Source organism: Trachymyrmex septentrionalis, unplaced genomic scaffold (genome assembly GCF_001594115.1).
Source record: "Trachymyrmex septentrionalis isolate Tsep2-gDNA-1 unplaced genomic scaffold, Tsep1.0 scaffold11, whole genome shotgun sequence".
Classification (NCBI taxonomy): Eukaryota; Metazoa; Arthropoda; class Insecta; order Hymenoptera; family Formicidae; genus Trachymyrmex; species Trachymyrmex septentrionalis.
Genome location: NW_017304228.1, coordinates 517,566 through 530,318, shown reverse-complemented (window position 1 = coordinate 530,318; position 12,753 = coordinate 517,566). Strand labels below are relative to the sequence as shown.

General features: G+C 36.2%; 1 protein-coding gene across 5 annotated transcripts in view; it reads left to right on the top strand.

Annotated features, from left to right (window-relative positions):
• LOC108750934 (SET and MYND domain-containing protein 4-like) overlaps positions 1 to 8,544 on the top strand; it is a 44,001-nt gene extending 35,457 nt beyond the window's left edge. For 4 of the 5 annotated variants that reach the window (XM_018490828.1, XM_018490819.1, XM_018490813.1 and 1 more), the window contains 6 exons: positions 172 to 394; positions 1,950 to 2,071; positions 2,999 to 3,544; positions 3,812 to 4,013; positions 6,392 to 6,607; positions 8,034 to 8,544. In XM_018490828.1, coding sequence (XP_018346330.1) covers positions 172 to 394; positions 1,950 to 2,071; positions 2,999 to 3,544; positions 3,812 to 4,013; positions 6,392 to 6,607; positions 8,034 to 8,349 — 1,625 coding nt within the window. In that variant the 3' untranslated portion in view covers positions 8,350 to 8,544. The remainder of the gene's footprint in view (positions 1 to 171; positions 395 to 1,949; positions 2,072 to 2,998; positions 3,545 to 3,811; positions 4,014 to 6,391; positions 6,608 to 8,033) is intronic. The other variant, XM_018490839.1, reaches the window with a different exon arrangement.
• Positions 8,545 to 12,753: the final 4,209 nt, after the last annotated feature.

Below are 12,753 nucleotides of genomic sequence, written 5' to 3'. Positions count from 1 at the left end.
TATATATATATATATAAGGAGTCTGTGTTTAAAATATCATGTATACCCTGCGTGTAATAGAATTTAAACAACCATCGAGCAAATCCGCGTATCTCGCGGGATACCTGCCTTTCCATTAACTTGGCCGTAGCAAAACTCATCCTAAGAAAACACTATACTGCGTCTTCGCAGGCAATAGTGGTGGCGGCGACGGCACGCCGTTAAATGGCGCCGTTAATTCCGAGCTTCGTTGGTCGTCCGGCGCCCTGGAAATCCGTGAGACCACGACGGCGGGTAAACACGCCGTCGCAACCGCGGAGATACATCCGGGTGATATTCTGTTAGTCGAGCCGCCGCTGGCGGGCTGTCTCCTGCCCGAGTTCTACGGCACCCATTGTCAGCATTGTTACGCAAGGTGAGGAGAAAATTGCCGTCCCGGAGAGTTCTCTCACCCGGGTGTGTCCCCTCGTCTCCTGCCGGATTTAATGGACGCGAGCCTTGGGCGACACGTAATCCGCCGTGTGTAGCTTCTGCTTTGTCTACGTACGTGGCAAGCCCTTCTTCCCCATTTGCCTCCCCTCCCCTCACCGTTATCCGCAGCTTTTTACGGATAAACCCGCGATGGCGAGAGAGAGAAAATGGATTTCATTAACCCGAGCGACGCTCGGGCGAAGCGGACGACGAACGACGTATGTGGCCGGGAAAAACTTGTTATTACAGAAAGATAAAAAAGCCGCGTGCGGTGACTGAGCCGCGAAAAATTTCAAAATGGCACGCATGTTTAAAGGCGACGTTCAAGGTCGACCGAATTAACGAACGCGAACAAACATAAACGAACAATTTGTTTCAATGAATGCGGTTCACGCCAGTGAACCAATAATGTCAAAAATCCAGTTTTATAAAGACATCAAGAATGGATTCTTTAGACGTTACATAGAGAAAAATGTGAAGTAATGTGTGCTAGAATTCTAGTAAATCTTATGGAATTGGAAGGTTCGTGTGTACACTGAAAAAAATATTAAATTTTAATAAATATTTGTTTGAACGGTTCTAAATAAATATTTACTGAATGAAAAAATATAAACTTATTTGATATTAAAAACCATTAATTTAACTATCTTTTTTTATTGAGTAAATATTTATTTACTATAAGTAAACGTTTACTTAGTACTATTCGAAAAAATATATATTAAGATTTAAGTTTTTTTTCAGTGTACAGACAAGCCTACTTATATAAAATTTACTTTACTTTTCTAGTAAATATGAGCGATCGTTGTGTAACTATACTGAGATAACTAAGATATTTTTTATTTAGCTCATAAAATAAATTTTATGCTACTACTATTTTTTTCTTAATCTATAAATTACCATGCACATTCAGCAAAATTTACTTTATCGATAAGTATTTCTTGCTTAGCGCTGACAAAATTTATTTTATTACGCGGTAAAAAATATAAATATATAAAGGTTTAAGAGTTGTTCGTGCTTGCACTCTTGAAAATAATATGATTTATTTTACTATAAGAGAATCACTTGAATGGATTATAATTCTAATGTCCTTTTTACTTTACATCTCCTAATGTGTTTTTTACTTTCAGGCAAGTAAAGTCTGTCATAAATTCAGCAAAAATAGCCAGAATATTTTTAATAGACTTGTAAAAGACTATCCATTTTTCTCCGTGTAATTGAATGTTTTTCATAAATCTATTTGTATGAATTCTTTTCAATTTCTAAATTAACTTTCAAATTCACGACGTTTTACAAAGTGATTTGAATTCGTGAAATCGTTCGTTACATTTGAAATCTGTTACTCGAGATTGTTGATCGATCTAAATTTACCTGGATTGAATCTTGCCCTCGCACGACGATACTTTCCCTCAGCTTTTATTCGTCAATTTACATAATTCGCTTTTTCTGGACTAACCTTATTCTTTTTTTGATCGATTTACGAATATTCGGGCAATTTTTAGGCTAAGAGCTCCGGTTGGGTGCCCGAACTGCAGCTGCGTTGCCTTTTGTGGAAAGAAATGCAGGGAAATCGCGATGGCGACGTACCATAAGTACGAGTGCAAAATCCTGGCGTTGCTGATAGGTAAGAGCATGAATAGACAATGTCGGTATAATGTATACTATACAACATTCGATAACGAATGTAGTTTCAGCGGACATTGCAATAACAGACGTAATTTTCCCTGCCTGCCTAAACTTAAACGGATTTAAACTTTTGTTATAAGTTCACGCGATGTTTGAGATTTTAAGATTAGTGACCATCACATTTTTCATAAAAATATTCTAAAAAATAGAGTCTATCGGAGATTTGCTGAAATATTTTTTAAATCCAGTATAACTAAAAGTTATTATTTTGATGTCTCAATCAATGTTTTTTCTTAACAAATTATATAAATTTCTTAAGAGGAGTATCATAATATTTATCGAATGCATTTATATGGCAATTAAAAAAATAGCATTGTGACAAAGAAATAATAAACGATATTAAGATTAGAAATAGAACCGTTTACATGAATAAATCAACTCAATATGAAGAAGTGTCAGTTACGGTTAAGATTTAATATTAAATTAATACATGTATTTTTTAATAAAAAAAATTTATCTCAGAAATGATAAATTTATGAGGTAATATTTTTCGCAATAAGTTCGTTATATAGGTAGCTTTAAGATATAGATAGTTTTAAGATAACTGTTAGTATAAAGTCAATGTAATTAAATTTGGGGGAATTATTAATATTTCAAATTGATTGTTTTGAAAGACCGAAAGTAATCGGCGCGTAGTCATTTCTGAGATAAAATTTACATATATATGTATTAGCCTAACATTCAACTTTGACCGTAATTGGTGCTTCTTCGTATTTAGTTAAATAATAAACGTCATCATAGTCATTGAGATCTTTTTTTCGCTAAGTAAAAGCTACTTTACGCACGCCTGGTATTATCTCGAGTACCCTACGGGCCAAAACCCTTATAGGGTAATTACAAGCCGCTCTTAAATTCCTTCCCTTAGGCTCTGGCATGAGCGTGCTCAGCATGGTCGCTCTTCGGATGGTAACACAGGAGGGTCCACGAAAGTGTTTGAAGGTCTACGAGGAATTAAAGAAGAACGACGTGGAAAGGAACGTCGCGATGCTTTTGGCGGCTACCTCTACTACGACGCTGACGGCGACGCCGGATACACACGACATGAAATCGCCGGCGAGCAGTAAGTCAGCCAAAAGAAGAATCAGACGGAGAAAACTCAAGGAATCTAGACGAGAGGAAATTAGGAAGATGACGGAGGAGAAGGGCACAAAAGAGTCCCGCGAAGGCGATGATGGGAGCGTCGACGTGGCTCCGTATAACTTGGTGACGCACGCGGACAAACGGACGAGCAAAGACTTTCTAGAGAGATCGCTGATGGCAGCCTTTCTGCTCAAATGTCTGCAGAGAGTCGGTTTTTTCGCAAACCCCACGCCGGACGATGGTACTTATCAGCGGCCACTTTACACCCGTAACATACGCCGATTTCTTCTCGTGGGGGCTGTATTTAACTTTCGGAATAATTTACCGAATCGTGAGTAGTGTCGAGAGAAAGAGGAGGTGAAAAAATGTGCTTGCTCGCACGAAGGGTGAATTTTCGATTCAGCAGATTCTCCGCACGGCGTGGCGCGGCGTCCGTCCATTTGCGCCGTAAAACCGTAATTTTAACAGCGTTCGGTGGAAAGAGTCGCGGAAAGTTTTTGCCGGGAAGCCAAGAATGGGGGGGGGGGAAGAGAGAATAGAGAAATGCACAGAACGCGGGGGAGCTATACTAATATCGGAAACTTTGGCGAGTTCGCAGAAGTCCCGGGCGTCGAGGAGATCACCGTGGCCGCCCTGCTGCTGAGGAACCTGCAGCTGCTCCAATTTAACGCCCACGAGTTTTTCGAGACGCGAATGAGTGCGGAGCATCGATTTCATGGCAGTCGTCCGGTCTACCTCGGCGTAGCGATTTACCCCTCGGTCGCCCGTTTCAATCACGACTGCTACCCCGCAGTGACGAGGTAAGCAAGGGGAAGATAAATACGTCTCTTTGTGGAAAAAAATCAAGCTTTTTGCTGAAGAGAGGTGAGACCTGATGCAATCGTCACGAGCGATTGATTCGTCGTGGCTCTCTTATGACCAAAGATAATATCTTCACTGTTTATTATAGACATCGAAAGAGTAATAGTAACTCAATCCCTTGAGTTAGATAACATTTCGTCAAAATGTAAATCAATCCATTTCTGTGGTTCAAAGTAAACTATCAACATACTTTGTGGAAAAAAAATGTCCCTGCCGTAGCTAATCTTGGTTCGTTAAAATATATTTGCTACTATAATTATAAATTTATAAACTACAAAATAGTTTGTGGTTATTGCTATAATATAGATATCACAGCTAAGATATTAGCTATCATACTTATATTTTGCCTGTGTCCATATTTTACACCAACCATTTTGTTACCACATGCAGTTACGGCAGCTACTTCCTTTTTTCGTATATTCGCTATAATAAATAATAAACGGAATTCGATAAATAAAATAATATTGACTAATATTTGACCTAGTATATAATAAACTAAATTTGTGAGTCGAACTTAATACATTTTCTTGAATTAAATTGTTTAACTCTATTGTTTTTTTAGTTAAATTAACGGCGTATTGAGTAGGAGTAGTGGCAACTATAGAAACGATAAAAATAACTCAAATAGAGTACATACATAATGATTTTAACAGTTTTATAAGAAAGGCACTTTGTCTTAAGACACGTCCAACTTTTACACACTACACGCGCGTCGTCTTGTCAAACTTCCCGGCGAAGTGCATATGGCTCGGCCTGATTTGCATATTAATAACGTAGCCGCGTTAAAGAGCAGACCGCGACGTAGATCGACGTGAGAACTAATTAGTATAACCAGACGGTACACAATCGCTGTGTCATCACGTGCGAATTATTAATCGACCCGCGACCGCCCGCAGTCTATTAAACGAAGTTTCTCCGGGACCCTTCAACAACTTCCCGCATTTTGTCGCCGGAAAACTCCTTTGTCTTTTCGCCAAAATTTTCTCACTTTCATCGAATTTACATGAATTCGCGAGGTTACGGGAAACTCAGTAAATTGATGGATAAAACAAAATAATCCCTTGTGAATTCGATTTGTTTAAATAAATAATTTTAACGATAGCTGCTCAAGAGAGAGCAGCTGTTCGTTTTAAAATAATTTATTTAATGTATCGAATCATTTAAAAGACGAGCAATTGCAATCGGAGAATTAATTTCCCCTCCTGGGGAATATATTGATGCGTCTACTGCGAATCTATTAACGCTAATTAAGTACGTGAATTTTCGGGCAGCACTAAAGCGCGTCTGTGATGACTTCGTGGCTCGCGGCCATTATACGCGAAATTACACCAGCGCGCTCATTATTCCGTAATGTCACAAACTCGTCTGCACTACTCGCTACAAGCGGAAATTGTTACTGTTCACGTTATTAACGTCGTCGGTGCTATTGTGATGATTACGATTATTATTTCATTGCAAAGTGATTGCGCGTCGTCCCCTTTCCATTTTTCGATTTATTAACTGGTGTACTTGATAATAATTACCATGTCGGATAGAGAGCTGTTAACAACTTTGAACACAATATTTGGACGCATTTATCATTGTACACTTGATTAAAATAAAAATATTTAAATAATAATAAAAGGAATCTACACTGTATATTTATACTGAAAAATGCAAAATGTACAAAAGATACAATGTTAAATTTATAATTTCATCAATTATATCCCATTTGAGTTATTTTTAATCATTCCTAGTCGTCACTGCTTCTACTTACTTTTTTAATTAAATTAACATACTGTTAATTTAATTAAAATATAATAATAGGGTAAATTTTATGTATTAAGTACATATATTAGAATATGAATGCCATTTACTTTGAAACTAAGCAATTCAACTACAGAAATGGTTTGATTGGATGTGGTTGTTTTGTTAACCACATATTATGAATTAAAACATTTTAAAACACTTTCAAGTTAAAAATAGCAGAGCATTACTTAAGGAATTGGTTACAATTTAATCCTTAAATAATCAACGCTGTAACTACATGTTAAACAAAAAATATAAAAGTGTCAAGAAATATATTGTATGTATATACTTTTTCGAATTTTCTTGTAAATATTTAACGCCCTCCGGTAAAGGCAATTTAATTTACTATCTGAATTTTTAATATTTTTAATTTCTTTAAAATTACTGTCTATATAGCAAACTTTTTAGCTATAATTAATTGGCATAGTTATCATATATCGATTTGTACTTACTTACGACGGTGCATGTATTTTTATTATGGCGTTAATTAACGGGGTAGGATTAGAATTCTCCTTTTGCCGAATCGCAGATACTTCATTGGGCGACATATCGTAATAAGGGCGATACGCGGTTTGCGGCCCGGCGACGTTATTGCCGAAAACTACGGACCGATATTCACGAAGAGGACTCTCGTCGAGCGTCAAAGGACACTGACGGGAAGATATTGGTTCCAGTGTACGTGCAAGGCCTGCCAGGAGGATTGGCCGCGCTTTGAGAATCTGACGAACGATTCTGTCAAGTTGAGGTAAGTCCATTTAAATTCTCTGAGATCAAGCTCATTAACAAAGTAATTTAATTTAATTAAACGAACGATTGTATCGGCGCTTCACTTAAGTCTCTCTTCGGTCGAACGTCTCCATGTCAAGAAATTAACAAAGTAATATCTATTGGAAGTAATGCAAAGAATTACTCATTAACGATGTCTAGAGATGTACACGCTTTATTGCCGTGTACGTTTTAATTAATACAATTAACAGTTTCTTTCGTTTAACTAAAAATATCCGACTTGTGAATGTACCGAAAAAAAACGAGAAATATAATGATAGTAAATCACAGTAACGAGTAAAAGCACAAGAATATCAAACGGAAGGAATAACAAGCGACCGAAAGAGAGAGAGAGAGAGAGAGAGAGAGAGAGAGAGAGAGAGAGAGAGAGAGAGAGAGAGAGAGAGAGAATAAGTGAGAGGGAAAGAAGAGAGGGAGGGTGATGAAGAGTGAGAGAGAATTAGAGATGTTTTTCGAGATCGTTAAAAACCGCAACTCCTGATGAGGCGAGTTCCTCAAAGGAAAGAAGCGCTTGTATCGTAAGGATGCTCCTGTCGTCAAAGGTACTTCTGTTCGTCGTCGTAAGATTCTTACCAACTCCAACGACACGGGCAGGTGCTTTTATCAGTTTCGCGGTAATTTTCTCGGTAGTAGCACCACTACTCGTTACGTTGCGTCTTTTACGTCAACAAAACGGGGTGCCGCTTCGCTGATGGTGTATGTGCATTAGAGAAATAAACCACGGAGTTCCTCTTTGAGGGCGTCGGACAAAAGTTCAATTACGAATAATTATTTCATCATCACGCTAACGCAAATGTAATTCTTTTAAGTTGCGCGTCTTCATTGATGTTTCAGCGGTTGCCTCTTTGGGATTTATATAATACCGACTAAAGCATTTTTACGTTTCGCATTTTTACAATGCTATGCTCTTAATTACATTTGTACGAAGTATTAACGAATCGAATAGAGAACAAGATCACGTTTTGCAAATAATCTCAAACGGAGTTTGCTTCGTTCTAATTTTTTGTGATTATTTATGAACATACATAAATGATACAAGAAATGGAAGATTTGCGATAAAAGAAAAATTTTCTTTCACTGAAGAGGAAAAAAATCGATTCTTGAAATTGTTATCAAAAGGATCATAATTGAAGAATTCTTCTACGAGTCAAAGATATTAATAAGACTATTACAATTTACATTATATTTTTTAACGTCTTAAAATTGATATCACTTCTGATAAAGGAATAATTTTGGAGATTAATTACGAAAGATACAATCAAATTTTCTGACATAAATTATAATTCGATTTGATTTCGATTTGATTTTTATCGATAATATCGTAATAAAATTTTCTTGAAAAGAGAGACTCTGTAAAATATTCCTTTGACGTTTTTCTTCTCGAGGTGTCCTACGGTAGGATGCGGCGGACTGCACTCGCGATCCCGGCAGGGTAAGCCGATAAAATGCCCGGACTGTCAAAAGAAAATCTGCTTGGAGGATCGGCTCGCGTGTCTACGGGAGTGCGAGGCTCTGTACGAACATGGATTGGCCAGTATGGAAAACGAAAAGGTCGATGAGGCGATCGGGACACTCTGCGAGGCCCTGAAGAGATTTCACCAAGTCGCCTGTCCACCGCATCGGGACACACACCTGGCCGAAATTGCTTTAAGCTCCTGTCTGGCTGACTACGGGAATACTTGGCGACCGGCGGCGCTTTGAAGAACGCACAGATGGAGAAGGAACCTGACTTGAACGGATTTTGTAACCACGCGGGTGACCGCGGCGGCAATTCTCGAAGAGAAGATCCTTCGATGTCCTTCGAATAAAAGAGGAATGCGTTTGATCATAGGTCGTGAATGTTGGTCGAGCCAATTTGGTTGGCGCACACTACGACACGTTGAGACATACCCGCCCAATATTCTATATTTTATTTCAGACACAAATTTATTTAGAAACATTCTTGTTCTAATCGGTATTCGCGAATCCAGTTGAACTTGAATATTTTTTTCAATTACATAATAAAAAATTGTTTATATTGAATGTTTTTCTATGTTTTCTAATTGGTTATATTGAAATTTTTATGAAGTAAAACAATTTAAGATGATATATATAAAATATAACAAAAGAATATCAATTAACAGATTTTCATTTGATTCTCTCTCTCTCTGTCTCTCTCTCTCTCTCTCTCTCTCTCTCTCTCTCTCTCTCTCTCGATAATTGTTTTTGTGCTTTTAATTCTTTAATAATTTTAAAGATTACATTCTATACCATCTCCAGTCTTTCAATTGGTTTAAGATCTTCTAATGGAGATATATGACTGACCACTTCATGAGACTATTGCTAAATGCACACGTTATAGATCTTAAGTATATTGTTATTTTAGTTATTTATATTTAATTTTTTTAATTAGCTTTTGAAGATTGCTAAAAGGTTAGCTAAAATATATATATTATTATTTTTATATATCATATTTTTAATATATTTTAAATTTCGATAAAGTGCTTTTTATATAATTATTTGATCGTGCAAAACTTACAACATCAATTCCCATTAGTCCATTCTCATCATTTTTTGACATATTTAGAATTCTTGCACTGAAAATTTATTTATTTGTTAATATTTACATAATTTATTATATATTTTAAGTAGCATAATCTTATTCCTCGAATTTTAACTTTTAAAATGAAAAAAGAATTATTTTATTACGTTAAAGATGCATTAATTTGAAATACACCGAAGCTGCGAATATCAATTAAGGAAATTTCAGAGTGAATACCGATTAGAGCGCAAGAATGTAATAAATTTACATGTCTTTCCTCTAACTCTAGCATTGATTACCTTAAAGAAATTGAGATAAGATAATGTGCTGAAAGTGTTAATCGAAAATTTGAGCAATACACTCTTTTTATCTTTGTAAAACTGATTAATAAATAATATTTATACTCGATTAGTGTTTTCCTTTTCGACATTGCATTATTCGACATCATGGAAGTTAGATGTTCGCTACTCTTGCAAATTTGTTTCAAAAATTTTTTTTTAAATCATTGTGCGATATAAATTACCATCTATCTGCGTTTTCGTTCTTTTTTATTAATGGACTCTCAACACTTTTACCGATATTGACAAGGTACATTATATTATGTATATTATTAATTCGCGTGTATTAAGTATTAATGTTTTGTTCACGGTCACTTTTCTAGAATATTGTCTTTCTGATTATTTTGAATTCTGATATAACTGACTCGCAAGGCACTACACGATATGAAGAATGTAATACATAGATATTTTTATAGCGATGTTTCAATATTACCGCAACATTGAAAATGACTCGAGCGGAGTCGAAACCTTTGTTTGTTATTTACGTTTTATAATTATATGAATTTTAATTAAAGTTTGTTACTACATTACTGGCTCTTTGCCCTTCTTTTGCATATATCGGTTTACACTTACAGAGCCTTATTATTATTTATTAATAAATAATATTCCAATTAATGAATAAATTCTTCCGATTTTGATTATTCAAAATCATTGTGTACTTGAAATTTTTTCTGTGGCAAAATTCTTTTTCAGATTACTACAATTTGAATAGAACCTCTCGCGAGAGAAGAACGTTATCTTTATTGCCTTTATAAAATCGCCAAGCAGTGTAATAAAAACTTCCCGCAGAGGAGGATGTAGAATGGAAGGATTCTATTTGCCGCGCGAACGATGTCACGTCGCTCACATAACGTCGTACAATTTGCACGCGTTATTATCCGCCCATACATATACGCACCGCACTGCGGCCTCTTGTATTCGCGACGATTATCGGCACACGGACCGGTACAGATAGCGATAATTGATATTGCGAGCGTGAAACGGCTGCGCGAGTAGATGTTCGGTATCGGGGAAATTAGCGGCCGAGGCGTTTACCGAGGCGTCGACCTGGAAGCCAACTTTTTTAATTTCGCTTGCACACAGAGCGCAGGCAATCAATTGGTTCATCCGAGATCTCTCCTGATTGCTGTGTGTATATCTTATAGATGTGTGTGTGTGCGTGTGTGTGTGTGTGTGTGTGTGTGTGTGGGGTGCACGTTTGCACGGTGTATCGTATCTCTATCTGTGAAAACATACGATCGGGGGGGAGTTTCAGATAAGTCGTACGGCTTTTTGCTTCTACATCTTCCTCTCGTGTTCTACCAATTGCGAAAAGCATGGAATTCTGCCAATCTTAACGTTAAGAAATCCCGTCGTCTTGTTTAACAAATATGTTTACTACTTGGAAGAAGTATTTACAACAGGGATCCCCTCCCCCCGGAGAACGTCAAAAATTATTTACAGCAAAATAATAAAGTACAGCGTCTTTTATTTTCCATCTACAACTTTTTTTAAATTATAATATTGAAAGAAATATAGTTTTAAATTCCATTCTCTCCGCTTGTTTTTTTCTTTAAAAATAAAAAAAAATAAAATGATTTAGTAAAATAATTTTTCTTTCAAATATGCGGACGACGTTCTCTCGGTAGACCGTATATTTATATATATTTATCATCACGGTAAAAATGCGTACAGACTACCAAATATATGTAATGGTTGCGTCCTCACGTATGGCATATATTATATATATATATCCGGATTAAAAGACTCAAATCCGACATAATTCATTAATCTTTTTCTTCTATTCGTGACAATCGCTGAATGTTCTACGTTGAGCTGTTATTTTCGAAAGTGCATTGCGCAATATGTCGAAAATATAAGTATATCAACGAATTTTCAAACTATTTCTGTAATCATATATATATATATAAGAATATTTTTTCAAAATATAAGAAATTGTTAATGTTTAATTCTTTTTTTTTATACAACAATAAATTTAAATATATTCATTCCTTCGCTTTCTTTCTCTTCAACTCTCTTTCAACGAATATATCTTTATCTTCTCTCAAGTGCACAAATTTGGGAAGCTTTCAAATAATGCTAACAGATCTTATTGTTGATATTTTATGCTTTAAAGTTTAAAAGCGATACGAAATAAAAAAGAAAATATTCCTCCTCTATGCTTAAAGATTCGCGTAGATAAGACATTTTGCAGATATACGTAGAATTTAACATAATCGTTAAGTATGTAGGAATATCGCTCGATAGGCGGATCGGGCAATTTATAATTCATAATGATGAATCTGTAATATCATAGCCGAATCCGTTGTGTCAATTATGGTATGATTACTGCTGATCGTTGCTATATGAGAGATTAACGCTAGGACGGAAAATTAATTTATATATCTTGCGAAAGGTGATTAAGTGCCGCCATAATACTGGTATTATTGGAAATTCTCCATGACGGGAATGCATTATACCTATAACTTCTACCGAGCTCCGATCAACATCGCCGTGTGAAATTACACATATGTGAAATGCGTACGTACAATTCCGCCGGGGTCTCGTCAATTGCATTACCTCAGAAATTCCTCCGCGGCGGAATTAAAAATTAAATATCTGATTCATATTCAATGGCGAATTCGCAATATTCCGTCTATAATTTCATGGCCGTGGATCGTGCCATTTTATTTCAAATACCCTGTAAATCTCGGAATTTTATGGAGGATAAATCGATACGAATAATTGAATAAAACTTATCAGTGTATACGCACACTTTCCTCTGTTAATTTCATTTAAAATTTAATTTTTACCGGCGCATTCTCGTTCCACTCGACCCAATCATAATTATTTCCTCAATAAACTCTCGTGCATTCTTTGTTAATATATTTCTTTTGGGCTCTCCGAGCGTGTTGTATACACGATGATAATCGAAGTGATGAAGAAATATCGGGATATAAATGGGGGAAATCGGGAAATCGAATGAAACAACAAAACGCATGTTCGATTTGTGACTTTTGCGATTTTTTTGGTAGATTTATTTTTTATAATGCACATGTTTCTCGTGAAAAAATTAAATTCCGTGTATGAAATTAGCATTTAGAGTTTCACGTTTCGGTACAAAATTCATTGGGGGAGGGGGGAAAGTCAGTCGACGGACGACTGTATCTCAGGATACGCTTCAACGACGACGGCGACGTCGACAACAGCGTCGTGCCCGGCGTCCGTCGAGATCTTTTGATAGATTTTCTCTTATTTATTTTTTTT